At 38.8% G+C, this 20,102-nt stretch overlaps 1 protein-coding gene across 2 annotated transcripts; it reads left to right on the forward strand.

Annotated features, from left to right (window-relative positions):
• The first annotated feature begins 9,097 nt into the window (after window positions 1-9,097).
• NEUROD4 (neuronal differentiation 4) lies at window positions 9,098-19,746 on the forward strand. Of its 2 annotated transcripts, none has more exons than XM_009180898.3 (2): window positions 9,098-9,888; window positions 16,166-19,746. In XM_009180898.3, the coding sequence occupies exon 2, from the start codon at window positions 16,175-16,177 to the stop codon at window positions 17,168-17,170; it is 996 nt and encodes a 331-aa protein (XP_009179162.1). In that variant the 5' UTR covers window positions 9,098-9,888; window positions 16,166-16,174; the 3' UTR covers window positions 17,171-19,746. The 2 variants fall into 2 exon arrangements, with proteins under 2 accessions (XP_009179162.1, XP_003906563.1); XM_003906514.4 differs by having other exon boundaries at window positions 9,525-10,027.
• Window positions 19,747-20,102: the final 356 nt, after the last annotated feature.

Genomic DNA, 20,102 nt, shown 5'->3' on the forward strand with positions numbered 1-20,102 from the left:
GAATGGGCAAGTTTGGTACTTCAATGCACGGTGTGAGTGGGGTGACAATACAATATACATACAAGCTGTGGTATTTTAAAAAGTAAATGAAGCTCTAAAAATAATTAATAGGCATTAGTTTATCTATAACAGGTGGTAACTATGACTGTGCTAAGCAAACCAGAACTCATTGTCACCCTGGATGTGACTAAATTGGCATGTAACCATATAGTTGTGTGTTCTCTCTCTCTCTCTCTCTCTCTCTCTTTCTCTTCTTCTTCTTCTCTGTGTGTGTGTGTGTGTGTGTGTGTGTGTGTGTGTACGTTTGCGGAGAGGGCAGGGGTGGGTTGTGGAAACTATTCAACTTGCCATGGAGAATCTCCCTTTATGGTAACTCCCTGGGACCATTACTTCCCTTTATCTAACCAACGTTACTCTTTGGAGGAGACGGGATTCTGGAATGGGGTATTAACTTATTTCATTTTTATTAAAATCTATCCTATCCTTCCAATGCTCAAGAATAAAGGGATAGAATAATAATAAAAATAAATAAAAGAGGCATAGAAATAAGCAGGCTTTCAAAGTACAGCATTTATTTCCTGGTTGTGTGATCTTGAACAAGTTGCTTGTCCTTTCTGTTTTGTTCACTGATACATCCCCAGTGCCTATTGCACATAGAAAGCACTCAAATATTTATTGAATGGATGAATTAATGGACCTCATTCTCCTCACCTCCTAATAAAAGTGATAAAATAGCACCCATCCCAAAGAGTTGTTGCAGCAATTAAATGAGGTAATTCAGGTAATTAGATGAGGTAATGCTCTAACTCAATGCAAAAAGCTCAGAAAATGCTGGTTATATGTATTTCTAAAGGAGATGATAATATATGCAGACTACTGATACAACAATTATGTGGTACAGACCCTTAGAAAATGTCAGTTTCTTCATTTATCTTTTTCTATTTTCCCACCCTAAAATTCTGGTATCTTAAAATACTCACTTTTGAACTCCAAAGGGCTAGTACAGCTTTGTGTGGCATGTGTTGCCTCTGTTTCCTGACTCCCTGCCATCTTAGTTCATATCAGCATTAAGGAGTCTAGAAGTTAAAGTAGTTGTAGCTGAGAGAATAGGAGGGCAGGAACAAGGGCAAAATGAGAATTTCAACTAGACCTTGTGGTAGAAGAATCATTTATAGTAGAAGCAAAATGTCAGAGTTGAAGAACTGGGCTATCTGAATGTTTCTTGTATTCTTTTGCTATTTTTGATTCTTAAAGTTAGTGAAACAATGAGAAAACTCCACCTGGAAGCTGAGTCTCAGGCTGGTGAACAGAATATGGCTTGCTTCTACAACCAGCTCCCACAAAGGTCTCCTTTCAACACTTTAATTGACTCAAATCCTAAAGGGTTTTGTATTCTATTTTCATGAGACAGGTTATTCTTTATGCTCTATATTCAGGATTTAGAGTCTTCAGACATGAGATTGAGGTAAGGTAGGGCTCAGGGAAGGGCCCATGAGTGGGAGGGTATGTTTCTTATTGTAGAAGCTTTTAGGAACCAAGATACTACCATCTTCTCATGTTGCATTGTGAGCTGTGTGGTCAAAAATATTTCCTAAAATTGAATCTCCAGCAAGCATATTGTGGGCAAAATATGGCTCTTCTGAACATATTCTGGACAATGGGGAACCAAATGAGGATGCTATCTCACCAGCTGCTTCAGGATGAGTCACCAGAAGAACTACTGATAATCATTTTACTTTCAGTGTCCCTCCTAGAGCATCCAGAGAATAGATTCTGGACTTAACTATCCATTACCTGCTTTTGGATGGCAATATAGTGTAGTGGAGGTAGACTGCTTATATCCAAATACCAGCCCTGTGGGATTTGGATATGAGTGCTATGATGTTGAGCAAACAATTTTCTCTGTATCCCATTAATTAATTTATAAAACAGAGGTAATAATAATAATGCCTACTTGATATGGTTGACTGTGTCCCCACCCAAATCTCACCTTGAATTCCCCCACATGTTGTGGGAGGGACCTGGTAGGAGGTAATTGAATCATGGCGGCATGTCTTTCCCATGCTGTTCTTGTGATAGTGAATAAGTCTCAGGAGATCTTGTGGTTTAAAAAATGTCAGTTTCCCTGCAGAAGCCCTCTCTTTTTGTCTGCTGCTACCCATGTAAGATGTGACTTGCTCCTCCTTTCTTTCCATCATGATTGTGAGGCAACCCCAGCCAAATGGAGCTGTGAGCCAATTAAACCTCTTTCTTTTGTAAATTGCCCACTCTCAGATATGTCTTTATCAGCAGTGTGAAAATGGACTAAATACAGTAAATTGGTACCAGTAGAGTGGGGTGCCACTGAAAAGATACTTGAAAATGTGGAAGTGACTTTGGAACTGGGTAACAGGCAGGGGTTGGAACAGTTTGGAGGGCTCAGAAGAAGACAAGAAAATGTGGGAAAGTTTGAAATTCCCTAGAGACTTGTTGAACAGCTTTGACCCAAATGCTGATAATGATATGGACAATGAAATCCAGGCTGAGGTGGTCTCAGATGGAGATGAAGAACTTTTGGGAACTGGAGCAAAAGCGACTCTTGTTATATTTTGGCAAAGAGACTGGCAGCATTTTTCCCCTGCCCTAGAGATTTGTAGAACTTTGAACTTGAGAGAGATGATTTATGGTATCTAGCAGAAGAAATTTTTAGGTAGCAAAGCATTCAAGAGGTGACTTGGGTGCTGTTAAAGGCATTTAGTTTTAAAAGGGAAACACAGCATAAAAGTTTGGAAAATTTGCAGCCTGACAATGCAATAGAAAAGAAAATCCCATTTTCTGAGGAGAAATTCAAACTGGTTGCAGATATTTGCATAAATAATGAAGAGTCAGATGTTAATCACCAAAACAATGGGGAAAAATGTCTCTAGGGCATGTCAGAGACCTTTGCAGCAGGCCCTCCCATCACACACCCAGAGGTTTAGAAGGAAAAAGTGTTTTTTTTGGGCTGGGCCCAGTGTCCCCATGCTGTTTGCAGCCTAGGGACTTGGTGCCCTGTGTCCCACCTGCTCCAGCTGGGGCTGAGAGGGGCCAATGTAGAGTTCAGGCCATGGATTCAGAGGATGCAAGCCCCAAACCATGGCAGCTTCCATGTGGTTTTTGAGCCTGTGAATGTGCAGAAGTCAAGAATTGGGGATTGGGAACTTCTGCCTAGATTTCAGAGGATTTATGAAAATGCCTGGATGCCCAGGCAGAAGTTTGCTGCAGGGGTGGGGCCCTCATGGAGAACCTCTGCTAGGGCAGTGTGAAGGGGAAATGTGGGGCAGAGCATCCACATTGGGTTCCTACTGTGGCACTGCCTAGTGGAACTGTGAGAAAAGAATCACTGTCCTCCAAACCCCAGAATGGTAGATTCACTGACAGCTTGCACCATGTGCCTGGGAGAGTTGCAGACACTTAATGCTAGGCTGGGAAAGCAGCCAGGAGGGGGGCTATACCCTCCTGGGTATAGCCCTGCAAAGTCACAGAGCTGCCCAAAGCCATGGGAGCCCACCACTTGCATCAGCGTGACCTGGACGTGAGACTTGGAGTCAAAGGAGATCATTTTGGAGCTTTAATATTTGACTGCCCTCCTGGATTTTGGACTTGCATGGGACCTGTAGCCCCTTTGATTTGGCTAATTTCTCCCATTTGGAATGGCTATATTTACTCAATGCCTGTACCTCCATTGTATCTAGGAAGTAACTAACTTGCTTTTGATTTTGCAGGCTTACAGGTGGAAAGGACTTGCCTTGTCTCTGATGAGACTTTGGACTGTGGACTTTTGAGTTAATGCTAAAATGAGTTAAGACTTTAGGAGACTGTTGGAAAGACATGACTGTTTTTGAAATGTGAAGACATAAAATTTTGGAGGGGCCAGGGTAGAATGATACGGTTTGGTTGTCTCCCCATCCAAATCTCATCTTTAATTCCCATGTGTTGTGGGAGGGACCCAGTGGAAGGTAATTAATTGAATCATGGGGGCAGGTTTTTCCCATGCTGTTCTCATGATAATGAGTAAGTCTCAGGAGATCTGATGGTTTTAAAAATGGGAGTTTCCTTGCACAAGCTCTCTTCTCTTGTCTGCTTCCATATGAGACATGCCTTTCACCTTCCTTCATGATTGTGAGGTCTTCCCACCCATGTGAAACTGTAAGTCCATTAAATCTCTTTCTTTTGTAAATTGCCCAGTCTCAGGTATGTATTTATCAGCAGTGTGAAAATGACTAATACACTACCTCATAAGGTGGTGCAATGATAAAATGATACATGAAAACACTTTTAATAGCATTTGACATATGGTAAGTGTTCTATAAGGATTAGCTATAATTTTTACTGTTAGTAATTAGTTTCTTCTCATTGGCTTCTACCTCCCTCCATTGATGAGTGCTTAGGAGAGATGGATGACTAGAGCACTGGCCTAATGGAGCAGACCACCCAAAGCTACCATGCATGCAAAGAAACTGCACTTAATAGAGCTTTGACTTTAATCTGAGAATGCTCAGTGTAGCGCTCTGTTTGGTCCTTCCAGAACACTGAATGCACCTTGAGGATAGTAGTTGGTTTTAATAATCTCTTTATCCCATTATTTTTGCAGTGGTATAAATTAAGTCTCCATTCTCAGGAAATTCTCACTGCCCTCCATCAGATATTTGTCAGGACTTAAGAACCTCATGATTGAAGCCTTTTAAATTCAACTTAAGGTTTGCTCCTAAGACTGGACAAATGTTCCTGGGGCTGAGTGTATAAGGGGAGAGTTGGTGGAAGTCAGTGTGGTAATCTTTTCGTGAAAGAGCCATATCAGCTTATATATATACATATATATATTCCAGTGTTTGGTGTTGTAGGGGGTAGCTATCAGATCGTTTCCTGAAAATAAGTTTGGCTATGAGTGTGGAAAGGGATTTTAAAGATAGCATATTTTAATTATGTTTTAAAATCAATTTCATGTTCATAAGTTACATATGTGTAGATTATACTTATATAAAAAGAAAACAATTTCCTTCAATAATGACCTGATCTCAATGTACTTCATGTCAGTTCTGAGATTTCCTGAGATAAAGACCCCCTGTTATCAGTTTGTGTGTGTGTATATGTGTATCTATAAAATATATGTATTATTTGATGCATGTGTGTACATTAAAAAATAAGTATATCATATCGAACCTATAGTTCTATAATTGTTTTATATTTCCCCCTAATCATGTTAGTACATGTAGTACATTTTTGTTAGTATAGATAAATGGCATATCATACTTTGGCTAAACCATTTTTCACTTAATGTATTGAAAATAAACATTTTCATTATTAAAAACAATGCTGCAATTAATATCTCTGACACATAATGACTCCCTGGGCACACTATGTTAGAAAGTTAGACACAGAGAACAGGAGGTTTTAGATATATTTATATATTTAGTTTACTGCCTCTGCCATTACACTGAAAGTTGGTTAGGAATGAGAAGTCTTATGGCGCTCTGTAGTCCCAGAATCTTGCACGGTGCCTGGGACTTTATATATGCATAAAATGCATTTGTTGGGTAAATTAATAGTGTGGTCATTATTATAATAAAGGAATACTTGGATTGAGATAGGAGCACAAAACAAGGCCTTTATAAGGAGATCCTGATAATAGTTTTTCTTTGATTTCTAAGACATACAAATTTGATTTAAATGTGTAAGATAAAATACTAATAATAACTACCATTTATTGAGCACTTGCTAAGTGCCAGACTGTATACTAGGCACTTTGCATGTACTATTTCATACATATTTATCAGAGCAAGTTCATTGAATAAGCATTATTACCTCCAACTTACAGGTAGAATAACTGAGGCCCAGTGAGATAAATAACTTGTCTGAAGTCACGTGGTTAGTAAATGTCAATGTTAAGATTCAAGGATTCAGTTGAATCCTAGAGGACTTTGCTCTTAGGAATTAGACATAGCAAGTGCAGAAAAGGATGCTGCAGGATGGTACAGAGCTTTTAAAGGTAGAGAAGTTTCCCAGCAGATCTAAACAAATTCAGGCAGTTTAGTGTAGCTAAAAACTAAATAATGAATGAGCCACTCTGTATACCCTGTGAATGCCCAAATGTGTAGCTCTTGAATGAATGTGGTGTGAGAAGGTTGAAGCAAGTGTTCTTCTCAACAGGGACCAGCAATCTAGATGGAAAGAGGACATCCAAATTTATTACCTGGTTTCTAGACCCACTTTTGTCATTAACCTATTATATTGCTTTATTCAAACCTGGGGACTCTGTCTCCATACCTTTTAATAGGCCAGTATTATTCACCCTTAAAAAAGAATTGTGACACTTAACTATGTTATATCATTAAGTATCAGAGTTGGAAGGAACCTGAGAGATCATAACCCAAGCTGATCATTGCCTAATGAGGAATGTGAGGCCAGAGAAGTTAGATCACTCATCACAGCCACACAGAGGCAGACTAAGATTTAGAGCCCATGATTCCTTAGTCCTAAGCTTTTCCCCCACCCCACTTCACTACAGAGTTTTTGAAAAGAATGAAGCACTTCACTTTGTTCTTGTAAAGGAGGGTTATTGAATCTCCCTGATGCTATTCTCCAAACTATTTATAAATCCAAATGACACCTCTGTGTTTTTCTCTAGTTGTTATTCAGGAGAGGTTCATGTCACAAATTACTTTTTGTTTTAACCTGCTTCACAATTATTTTTCAACCTGTATTATTTCCCTACTGTAATGTTGAACTTCTTGAGGTCAAGGACTATGTTTTATTTACTTTCTCCCCCAGCCCTCACCCCACCCCAACCCCATCCCTGACCCCAGTGCCTAAAGCTTGGAGAGCAACTTTAGGGTCTGCTCAAGTCTAATCTGAATGTGGGCAGCCTGAATCATTTCCTCCTTCGAAGTTCACCTTCTTGCTCTCTACAGTTCCTGATATATGTCCCTGGACTCCATTTGTTGTTGGCATTTGACTTTAATTCAGCAGAAGCTAGTGATCTCCGATGGGAAGGTGAGAAGGAGAGACATCTGGGGACCGTCAGCAACAGGATCTGTGGCTTGAGGCTTAGCACCCTGGGGCCTAATGTCAGACATTGGTTTCAGGTCTTCAGTGTCTGACCGAAGAAGGCAGTTTCCACCCCCGTTAGGGGCCCACAGGCAGGTCTCCTTTGGGGGTCAGGATTACTGGGAATACTAATTAATTCATTAGTGGGGTTGATGGATTATCAGGCTGTCTCCTAGCAGAGGGTCCTTGGGGGAGGGGAACAGATTGCTGCTCATAAATCTGCCTGTTGCCTCCCCTCTCTCTGCTTCAATGGCTCCTGGGCCTTAGGCCTGTGGGCCAGCAACTGAGTACTGGTCTCCTTTTCCCCGCTCAGCAGATGGTTCTTACAGGTTAGCTCAGAGCTTTACAAAAAGCAGCAGAGAAAGAAGGAAGGGCTGGGGATTGGCCCTCTGGCCCAGGAACCATGTGGGGGGAGGAGAATGCATGTAAATGCCTTGTATTCTCCTTTCCTAGAGCAATCACCACCCCTTTTCCTTTGCTGACAGCACACACCCCTCCTGCCCCTTCCTGCTCTCTCAAAGTTGAACAGCTAACTGTACAACTGTTAATGAGTTGTGATGAGGGTGACCCTAATGAAATAGATTCCACCCATCCCTCTGCAGAAAGTGGCTCTTAAAGAAAATTTGGCATTCACGACTCCATCCCCATTCTTCAAGGGTGTGCGTGTTCATTCACGTGCATGTGTGTGCACACACACACAGACAGTTGAATGTATTTTGAAGGCTAATCCTATTGTGTCCAGTCCCTTACATCTGTCAGAGAAAGCAAGGAGTCCTGCAGAATGTTTTATCCCCACCCTCATCTTTGTCTCAATATGTTCACCTTTCCGCTAATCTGCTGTTACTCCCTGCCCCTGAAAATTTCAGGCACCAGTGCCATCAGCTTCTAAATGTCCATGGACAGGGCTTTGAAGACACAAAGCAGGAGATCAATTCATTCAATAAGTGCTCATTGAACAATGATTAAGCACCTCTATCCTAGACATAAATTACCTCATAGATAAATTTCCTGTGGTCGAGGAGTGAATTCTGATTTGTTTTTTAGAAATCTGCTATTCCTATCACGTGTTGTTTAATTATTCTGAAAATGAAGTTTATTTTTCTGAGCAGATATTTTTCTGGATAGGGACACAAATAAAGATAACGAAGAGATTAAAGAGCTGCTGAAAATAAATAACTTCCCATGAAAACTGAAAAAAGTGCTAATTTTTATTTTCTGTTTTTCTGTGAAAAACAAGTCACATGACACTTTTATCAGAATTAAAAATAACAATTTTCGCACTTAAGATACTCCTTTCAACTTTATGAGCAGTGAAACTATCTTTTGTTTCAGCTCTCTACAACTTTCCTTGCATACAGGCGTATTAATAGTTTTTCATCTCTATTTGATACATGTGTTAGTTTTGTTGTTAGATCATGTGATTCTCAAAAAGCCAGGGATACTCTGGTTTCTTTTCAGAAAGAAAGATTTTGCCTTTTGCCAAAAAGCCTGAGGAATTATCCTTCAAGTCAATTTCTAAAAGAAGTTGAACTTGGACTCAGAATTCTATGAGGCTACTGATGGAAAAACTTAAGTGATCAGCTCGTTTTACAGATATGAAAACTGATGATCATTACTCAAGATCATTCAGCCAATTGCTTAATCTGAGCACCTTTCTTTTTTCTTCTTGGAAACACAAGATGATTACAAAATCTTTGGTATCTTAAGCTCACAGTCATTTATTTTTCCTTGGTGAAGTTTTAAATAAGGTAGTATGAATATCTATATATTTAAATTATTCCAGACGTAATTTTCTTTCTGTCTTCTAGCAATTTAATTCAACCTTCTAATACCAAAGGAGTTTTAGGAATTATTATGGGCTTCTCTTCTTCTAAGCTCATTACTACTTAAGGGGACTTTTTCTACGTGAATGCTTAATGATGTATTTTTGAAAAACAATAGTAGATCTCAGCTTGTAACTTAAAGAACTAAGTGTCCTTAAAATGTAGGATTTTATTAATTTCCTTTTTGTTTTTATAAATTTCAAGTGATCAGAAAGTTGAAAGAACAGTACAATAAGCTTCATCTATATTAACAAATTAAAGTTTTAATGAAAGTAGCTTTAACTTGCTGAAAAGATGGGAGAGATAAACTTCTTCCTTCTACTTTTAGAACTCTGAAGTTTAAAAGCCAAAGACCCCAGTCCACATGTGTAAGGAAGCAGCCACTCATGCTGTGTCCTTGACACGTACCTTTCTCACCTTTTGATTCTTTTCAGACGTGGATCAGCAGATTCATCTGCCCTTTTTAGCTCTCTCCAAGTCTATCCCCAATTTTCTTTCTCCATTCTGTCCGTACTACTCCGCTTCCATTTCTTACCGTTTTAATCACAAAGCTTTCCAGTCCTCTTTTTCTTTACTCCTCAACTTCATCAACTCTCCTCCCTCGCTCCGCTTCCACCAACCCCCAACTCTGTTTAAACAAACAAACAGGCGGCAAAACTGGACCTGGCCAGAGGAGCCTTTCAAGTGGGCGTGTCTTTCGGCTGGGGAAAAGGAGGAGTTAGACTCTGGGCAACATCACTCCTCCCTGGTCAGCTGCGAGAGCAATCAAAACTGCAGCAAGTCAGAGGCTCTGGCCAGAGAGCAGGAGCTGCCCAGAGGCTGTGGTCCTGAAAGCTCCTCTCCGGGGAGCTAACCAGGGAGAAGAGGTACTGAAGAGCGACTAAACCGGCTGCAGCAGAGTCGTCAGCCCGAAGGCGTCCTTGAGGAGCATACCGAACTCCAGGGAAGGAGTAGAATAAGGCGCAGGCAGAGAAACCAGACCCGGTGGAATCTCTAAGAGGTAACAACCGGGTTTAACATGGATCGCTGAAAGCATCTCTTTATCCTACGATCTGGATGGTCAGGGAGACTTGGCTTCTCTGACTGTCCTCTAAGACGCAGATTCACAGAGTTCACTCCAGGAACTGCCAATGACCGAGGTGAGCCAGTGGTTGGGGAAGTAAGGCGGCTAAAGTTTCTGTGGGAAGTTCCCACTCACCTAGAAGAGTAGTTGGGGTGAGGAAAGTCTCTTCTGGGTAAGGCAGGAGGAAGCGGGACTTAGGAAACTTGGAATGTGGAAGTTAGTGAATTGGAACACTTAGGGAAAAATATAAACATTTTAAATAATTTTATTAAATTGCATAGCACTTGCCACCCAAAGTAAAACACATAGACACTCACAGTCATTTTAATAAAGTGAAGATTACAGATGATCTACCCCAATTCCCGTAAAAGCCACTGTTTCATTTTGCTAGTGGTGAAAATGTCGAAAAGTTTAACTGCTTTTCCAAGGTGGCCCAGCAAATAGGTTGGAAGAATTGACCCAATCCACCACTCTGCTTATAGCATTTTAGGGCTATGCAAGGACGGAGGGGGAGGCAGGGAAAGGAAAACAGAATGAGGAATCAGAGAAGACTGTGGAAAGTCCTCGGGGTAGATTCTCACCATTAACGATTTGGTTTACTAAAAATACTTGAATAGTTGGCATGAGGTGGGGGAAATTTCCTTTGCCTCAGCTCTTTCAGGTGGGAAATTAGAAGAAAAAGATTGTCCAAGTTTATTTTTCCTTTCTCTGCTTCACACTCATCATTTGCTCACAAAAAAGTATACTCAGAAAATACTAATGAAATGTAAAATACCTTCCCCCACCCTCATTTTTTTGACAGAGGAAACAGAGGTGAAATGCTGAAGCACGTGGAGGGAAAAGTAAGGGACTGAGTAACTTCTGTTTACTATTAAGATGTGAGGCAATGGCACCTGAAGTTTTACATGGCTTTGCTGGACAAAATGTGTGTGTATGTGCATGCATGTACATACACGTGCACATATATTAATAAAGGGGAAAATAGTAGAGTAGAAAAGAAGAGCATAGAACAATCTATGGGGTTTTTCGAAGCAGTACAACTTGTGAAGATCCTGGTCTGGATTCTGTCTTTTTAATGCCAAGACTATGCAACTCTGGGAAAAGAATTTAGTCTGTTTAGTTCTTAGATTCCCTAGAAACTGGGCTGGACAGCCTCCCTTCTGTTGTATTTAGTCATCAGATCAGAAGGTAAAGAGATTATCACCAGCTTTTAAGAGGAGAGACACCATCTAACTATCACAAATCCACATGTGAGTTTCCCTTACCTATTAATTAGTTGAAACATCTCCACAGTAAATAAAAAATTTGTAAAAGTGTAGAAAGAATTCTAAGACAGCTTCACATAGTAGTAATGCTTAATGACTTTGGCTCTAGTAGTAAAAATATTGGGTAGTAACAATTATTGCCTAAGCAAACATTTTGCTATAACAGATTTAAAATTTTAGAAAATATGAGAAATATTTTGAATTAAAGAGAATTGGCTAAACTTGAAATTTCACTGCAGGATCCTGTAGAAAGAGGAAACTTCTGTTATATTATGTAGGTATAAGGGAAAATCCAAATACCAAATGGCTAAAAATGGACTTTATAAGATCAGAATGTGTTTATGCGTATGTGTAGGGAAGGGCTAGATTCTGGCCCTTGAGCCAGTATTCACTGATTTTTGTCATATTCAAGTCTACTTCCTATATAATTTGTGAGCTAATTTCTTTCCTAGGAATTGAGGCAACCTTAAGATGGTATATCGTGATGCTTTGTGAGATAGTGCTACAGACTTTCTCAACAGCTTCTGTAAAACAATTGCCAACCCTCACATTGGCATAACAATTTTACAAAGTAGTTGTGCTTGCATTATCTTCTTGTTTTTCACGAAAACTTCTAAATGATGTAGGAAAGACAATCTTATTTTCATTTTGCCCTAAGGGTACAATAATTGCAATAATTTTTCTATGCTCATTTAATGAGTGAGTGAAGAAAGAGTCTTCATTTCATGCTTCTTTCAGTACACCTCTGAGATGGTTCCTTAACAGGCTGAAAGCAACATTAGATTTAGGTACCTGTTTTGGAGAAAACCCTTGGTTTCTTTGATCACAACTCAGAACTACAGTACACACATTTTCAAAACTCAAATTTAAAACTAGATGTTTCTACTTTTTTCCTGTTAGCTTTCTTGGTGCATTGAAAATATTTAGGTGAAAAAAGTCAGAGAAACATTTTTATGTTTCAGAAGTCTTGGCTTTCACTGCTTTCACTTCTCTTTGATAGACACTGCATATTACCCTCAGAGCTCTGCCATTTGGTTTTGGTGGGAAAATTGTATTCCCAAAACAGAAGGTTCATGAACCTGAAAATGTATGTGATTGAATAAGAATGTCAAACCAACTGTTTTCTCCCAATTATAAAATATAATGAAAGTTTGGGAGCTAACTTCCATCTTGAATATGATGGAAGAGTTCTAGTCAACTCAGTGGAGGCAGTTGATAGGGCTTGGTTTCCTCACCTCTTGCAGCAGAACAGAACATTTGATTTCAGTTTCAATAGGAGATTGGAGGAGTAGGTGCATTTTTTTTTTTTTCAAATTTTTTCAAATAGATGTTGAAATGAAGCCATTGGCTTTTGCTGACATAAAATCAATATTAATAACAGATTCTAATTGTACCTATTCTTGTCCAAGTGGCCAGAAAAATTCATGGTGATGTTTAGGAGAACAATACCTAATACTTACATGAAATTCATGATGTATGACACTATTCAAAATGCTTCAAATATATCACCTCATTTTATGCTCCTAATAATCCTATGAGGTAGAATTGTTATTATTCTCATTTTAAGGAGGAGGAGACTGAGGCAGATAAGGGTTATGAAACTGGTCTAAGTTCATGTATCTAGTGAATAGTGGAGCTGAAGTTTGAGTCCAGGTAATCTGACACTGGAGTCTGTGCTGTCTATCCCACCATGGGAAAAATGACAGGCTACTGAGTAACTGTCAGATGATTTTCTAAATCAATCAGAGGTAATATTCAGATAATAAGAGACATACCAGTTGATACAGTCTGTTTTATTATTCATCTGTGAGAAATAATTTTTATTTTTGAATAAGCAAACGTGTGTGAATAGATTAGATAAGAAAACCCAAGAAAAAACAGGAAATAAATATATAAATGTTTAATAGCATTTACAGCTATAAAATTCTTTATTATATTTTTATTTCTCTTACAAGAATCATATAACCTGTATACTAGCCTTATTTTATTAGAGGAAATGGAAGAACAGAGAACTTTATATAATGTGTTTGGGATCAACAACCCAGGAATTAAAAGAATTGAAACTAGAGTTCACATTTGTGTTATTCTAGCTTCCATTCTTTTGAAACCATACTATATACTCATGGGATTCTCTTGGAAGTTAATGGACCAGCATCTATAAGAACAGAGGAAGTTAAACTGGAGCCATCTATGTCCTTCTCATGATTAGAAGAGGACAAAGGTGAAAGAAAACTGGTTGACCTTTTCATTACTTTGGCCAAAGTCAGTTGATTCTTTGCATTTATACCCACCAACAAGCTGATTTGAAAGCAGCTCCTTGACTCTTACAGAAACCACTAAATATGTTACAGGTAAAAGGTGGCCTATTCTATCCTCCCAATCTCACTTATTTTGATGTGTGTGAGTATTGACAGATCTTAATAAGAGTCCAGAGGTACAGAGGTAGGGATGGTGAAAAAGGCTAAATCCCCCAGCTAGGATGGTATTCAGATCCAGAGGCAATTCGGGAGACTCTCCTCTCTTGCACCTTCCTTCTTTCCTTCCTTCTATCCTTTTCATGCATCTCAGTATGAGCCAGTGATAATAATGATAATGAAGATAAGAGAATGAGGATAAGGAGACAAAGGGGGAGGATGAGGAAGAGAGGGAGGGGGAATATATGGGTGAGAATAACGAGAAAAATGTTTCAAAGATGAAGAAATCCTGAAATACGTGTGTTAAAAGGCACCTCAAAGAACACCCTTTGGATGATGATCACTCCTGTTGACTTAGTTCTATTGCTGTACATCTCCTGAAGCCAAAGTGCCTTTCTTTATTCCTGTAGCTGTGATAGAAGAACAAGGAGAAGAAAAACATAAAACCTAAGATGTAAAGTAAGAAGAATTGATTTTATGTCCCACTCCACCAGCACTATATCTTTGCATTTCCATCACTTAAACTACCTGACCCACAGTGACCTTGAGTATAAAATGAGCATAACAATTTCTATCTCCCTCAAAGGTTTGCTATAAGAACCATATGAATTAATGGATGCAAAAGTGCTCTGTAAACTTTAAAATGCTATACAAATGTTATTATAATTACATGGGGAGCATTAGGTTTCCCAAGCCCACTCCATCCTTTTTGGCCTTAGAGTGCACCTGCCTCTGGAAGAGCTGTGTTACTTTAACAGAAAGTTAATTAGGCTTTTTACCCTCCCTCTGGATATCTGCCTGAGTTAGAAGTGCAGCTCAGCACACAAGCTCTATCATCCATATTAAAAGTGGGATTTTCTGAGTTGGCCTGGGCAGCCAGTTGACCAATAGGTTCCAATGTGTGTTTTCAATAAAGCTGCTTACCCAGGAAGCCTTATTAAGTGAGTAAGTCAAGCTGACATGATTTCCGTGCTGATTAACATGAAACCTAGGCTGTTTTCGCAATGCAGTTACATTAATTATTTATAGGAGGTAAATGAGGTTACAAGGAAAACAAGCTCCAATTACCAGAAACAAATCAAATAATATATCTTTATTTTTAAAAGCTACATACTAATCCCTGGGTTCATTGATTTGAGGCTCAAGCTTCATAGAACAGAAAACATTTGTTACATTCACCTCTTTCTCATAATAAAAGGTGATAGTGGGTTTAATATTTCAAAGAGTAGCTGGTAAACTAGGATGCCCCAATGGGGCTTATCAGATACTTTTATTTGGTAAACCATATGCCTAAAAATTGCTTAGCAAGCTTTAAAACAATTCAAATTCTTCCAGAATTGAACACAAAATGTTTACTAAATCACCAGTCTCTTCTGGTTTTCAAATAGTGAATTTTGCATGAAAAATTCTGATTAAACAGTGTGTTAGTGAATTAAAGTAGTCAGGCTATTCCTGTGTTTGCCTGAAATAGTCCTCACTTGTGTTAGCAGTCACTATATTCTGTTCCACTAGTTCCACTAGTATTTGTTCCAGATTTTTCATTTTAAACAAAGTATTATTATAGTAGTTGCACTAAACCTTGGATAGGTTTGGTAGACCACTGGCTGCACTCCTAACTGTTGCCATGGTCTTGTCTGATGGTGTGAGATGCATTTGCAAAGAGTTCTCACTTTAACATACGGGCAAATTTGAAAGACGATCAGTGATAACCCTCCTTTCTTTTCATGATCCTTTCAAGATGCCATGTCACTAACACTTCTAACATAACTCACACTAGACAGAACACAAAGTGCTTACTGAAAAACAGAATGCTCCTCTGGTGATAGTGAGAGTAACGTTTGATGGTCATGTGTTGGACCAGCCAGTTGTGTCATGGACAACTTGAAGGAGATGATTGAGGCCACCAGTTAGCAATACTGGGGAGAAACATAGGTGTTATAGGCTAGATGGATGTGAAATGCTTCTAAATACAGATTGAGTAGTTTTTTGTAGAACACATACAAAGTAGTCTGAATGATCTTGCTACAGTTTTTTATTTTGTATGGTGTAAATATACAACAGTGTGCTTATTTGACTATTTGATGGGTTTTTGTTTTGTAATAATGATAATTATTACATACATATACTTATTTTTAGCACACTCTTTCACTTTCAGAAATATCTCTATTTGGACAGTAATTTATATACTCACCTCATTTTTCCCCTTTTATGTTCTGGATTCTGGAAGGAAAGAAAAATACGTCTTTGGACTCATATCTCAGTCATTTTGTATAAAATGTTCAAGAGATTAAAAATCTAAGAATAAAAAGAGTTAGGCACTAACACTGCAATGAATAATCAAGTCAATTTTCCTTTACTATAGTATATTTTCTTATAATATGCCATAACTAAAGGAGTATTCTGGGAATTTCTTTCAGTTTTGGATTTGTCATTTAGAATGGAAGACTTGGACAAGATAATAACATATAAAAAAGTTTAGTTTCAAATAAAATCAGGTACTCACAGGAATTAACCTTTGATACTTCCCTTTTCCAGAGACTGGAAATGTCAAAAACTTATGTGAAATCCAAGGAGATGGGAGAGCTAGTCAACACACCATCCTGGATGGACAAAGGTCTGGGTTCCCAAAATGAGGTGAAGGAGGAAGAGAGCAGACCAGGTACTTATGGGATGCTCAGCAGCTTAACTGAAGAGCATGACAGTATTGAGGAAGAAGAAGAAGAGGAAGAAGATGGGGAGAAACCTAAGAGAAGGGGTCCTAAGAAAAAGAAGATGACCAAAGCTCGCCTTGAGAGATTCAGGGCTCGAAGAGTCAAGGCCAATGCCAGAGAACGGACCCGGATGCATGGCCTGAATGATGCCCTGGATAACCTGAGGCGAGTCATGCCATGCTACTCTAAAACCCAAAAACTTTCCAAGATAGAGACTCTTAGACTGGCCAGGAACTATATTTGGGCTTTATCTGAAGTTCTGGAGACTGGCCAGACACCTGAAGGGAAAGGCTTTGTGGAGATGCTCTGTAAAGGGCTCTCTCAGCCCACAAGCAACCTGGTGGCTGGATGTCTCCAACTGGGCTCTCAGTCTGTCCTCCTGGAGAAGCATGAGGATAAATCTCCTATTTGTGACTCTGCCATCTCTGTCCACAACTTCAACTATCAGTCTCCGGGGCTGCCTAGCCCTCCTTATGGCCATATGGAAACACATCTCCTTCATCTCAAGCCCCAAGTATTCAAGAGTTTGGGAGAATCGTCCTTTGGGAGTCATCTACCTGACTGCAGTACACCCCCTTACGAGGGCCCACTCACTCCACCCCTGAGCATCAGTGGGAACTTCTCCTTGAAGCAAGATGGGTCTCCTGACCTAGAAAAATCCTACAGCTTCATGCCACATTACCCTTCTTCAAGTCTAAGCTCAGGGCATGTGCATTCAACTCCTTTTCAGGCTGGTACCCCCCGTTATGATGTTCCTATAGACATGTCCTATGATTCCTACCCCCATCATGGTATTGGGACCCAACTCAATACAGTCTTCACTGAGTGAGGCAGTAAGTTCAATGTTTCAGAGAATGACGTGGAGACATTTTCCACAAGTTGAGTGGTTGAGCTGAAGATTCAATGACCTTAAAGGATCCCTATGGATATATATATATAAAAATAGTTCAAGTCCATTTAGACTTTCCTTCATCTATCACCTCTTTTCTCATCACCTCACATTGCATCGATTTCTTTATAGGGTCCTCAAGTGAAAATATTTGATGATTTAACAACCGTTTGAAAATAGAAAAGAAGACCTGGGCCCTATTCCAGTGGTGCAAAAAACTCATTGCATAATCTATGCCAATTAATTTACCATTTCTGGCCTTTGTTTATTTACTAGCAATTGTAACTAAACAAATTGTATTTATATGAGGCAATTGTTCTAAGTCCAGATGATTTCTAAAGTCCTTTACAGTTCTAAAATTCTATAACTGTGGTGATCACTCCTGACAACTTCTTGAAACTGAAAGAATAGAGAAATAATAGGAAAGGGATGCTATGCATAGAATGATCAAATTGAGTTATCAGAGGGAACACAAGGTGCATGTCTCTTGGCTCACAGAATGCAAAGCTTGTTTGGGTTTAATGATAGGACTTCTTTGTATCTATTGAAAAATAGCTCCTGGAAGCTAAAAGTCTAACATGGCTGTCACTGTGAAGAAAAAAACATGTTCTTTAGAGATCAACTCTATTTGTTATTAGACTAAAAGTTGAACATATCTTCCTTATGATTTGAAGAACCATAATAGAGAACCATAATAGAGGCCTCATGCCAACTTTATTCTTGATAATATTTCAAAACCATTTTTCTCAGTACTAGAGGTGGGGCAAACAAGTCACTGAAGCCTCAGACTCCTATGACTAATGGGACATAGATAAGTCTTTTAGACCATGATCTCCATAACCAGAGGGCTCCAGATCTTCTGATGCAGCTCAGGTGCTGCTGTTAGAATCAGAACACAACACAGGTTTATATTAAAGAGCAATAAAATAGCTATTGGCTATAATAACTACCATAGTTCAGGGACTCTCTCTAGCTCATGGTTGCCCATGGGAAAGCCAATAGATTTTTTTTTTAAGCAAGATGAATTTCATTTGGTTAAACATGATTAAAACCATCCACCTCTGTCCACACCAACATATTTTCCAGAAGGACAAGCACCAATCAATTTATTGACCAAGGTTAGATTTTTCCAACATATATGTAATCCCTTATCTCTCCCCCTACACTAGCTGTTACCTCTTCCTCACTTCTGAGATAGAATATGTTATTACATATTGTAAATAACATTTCAGGTGACTAAACTTAAGGATGCAGAAATGAAATACAAGGTTGGTGAATATTTTTACCAACTATGTCTTCATCACAGGTTTAACCCAATTTGCAGAGTGCTTATTTTTCTTTATGTAACTCCTCTTTCCTTTATATCAACACTAACTTCATAAATTTGTATTTTTTTCAGAAAATGAGACCTGAGAAATTTTCCTATCTTGTTCAATCTGCCAGGACAGTTATTTAAGTCAAACCGGAGCCTGAATGACTTATTTGATAGTAGATTAGGTCCTGCTCCTGCCAGAAAGGATACATTTAGCATGCAGGGTACATCAATAGGGCCAATTAACAAAACGATAACACATATTAGTATGTCATTTTCTATAGCTCAGCTATCCCCTAAAATCTGCCAACTATATGTGTATCTTGTCTGTTTACCTCTCTTATTTATTATCTCCTTACAGTATAAGTTATTTTTTTCCATTTTGCTCTCAGCATTTACCCTGCTGTACTTTGCACCCTTGGTTTGTAAATTCACTTGAAAGTAGCCTTGCAGAGAGATCTTAAGCCCCATCAGCCACCAAAGTGGTTCCCCTCATCACAATCTGCCCTAGAGGAAATTGGCAAGTAAAATGACGTATAAAGCCATAGTATGTGCTTTCTGAGTGTATACCGCACTTACCTTTGTGAAGGGCTGTGGGAGGGTCCATCCTCGAAGCTAGCATTTTCTGGCATTTAAGTTTGTAGATAATCAATGTTGTCTGAGTTATTTATTAGATATTATTTATTTAATTTATTTTTCTCTTCCTTTCACGAAAATTATTTTAGCCCCATAGATGTGCTTGGAAACCTTTCCTAAAATTTTATTTGGAAAGTAGCTCACAATTTTGCTAAGAACTGCTGAGTTTTGGAGAAAGGGGAAAGGAAAAAATAGAGAATTACCTCTGTGATAATTTTTATAAAAAGCAGCAATAATTTGAATGGCTATGCAAGTTAATGTTTTTAGATTATTTTCTTCAGTCTAAAGTGAGCCAGAGTTATTCTTTACTAATCTGCTGTTTATGCCTGTGGGGAGTATGGTAGCCATGAGCCAGGCCTCCCTGAAATTGTATAGAGGGATTTTATAATTGAATTAAAATTTAGGAATGCAATAGCTTGTAAAGAGCCTGCTCTCCAACCTAGGGTGATCTCATTCTTCTGGAGACTTTTTTAGATAAAGTAAAATAATTGTTTAAATATTTTGTTTAAAATATGACTGTTTTTCCTTCCTTTTTCCTAGCAGAAATAAAGCTGTAAGTCTTATTAGATGTTGTGTTGTGTTTTGTTGTGTTGTGTTAGTCTTCAAAACTTTCATTCACTCTCATTTATTCATTTTCTTGGGCTCTATGTCCTACAAGCAGCTGGCTAAGCAAAGACTGGTCTGTCAGGAGATTTACACATCCCCTAATTCAATTGGTCTTGCTAGAATATTCGAAATATGCAGTTAGAAGTCTAGAAGCACTGGTCTCTGTTACTCATATAATCAAGTATAAAATCTACAGTTAAGAAAAAATAATCTTACAGATTACAGGGCTATGGGCAGTCTAAGCAATCAAACCACAGATAAATGGGAAGATGTGCTATTATCCAAAGTAGGTGGGCTGACCAAGCTTTCAAAAAAATT

This window comes from Papio anubis, chromosome 9 (genome assembly GCF_008728515.1).
Source record: "Papio anubis isolate 15944 chromosome 9, Panubis1.0, whole genome shotgun sequence".
NCBI lineage: Eukaryota > Metazoa > Chordata > Mammalia > Primates > Cercopithecidae > Papio > Papio anubis.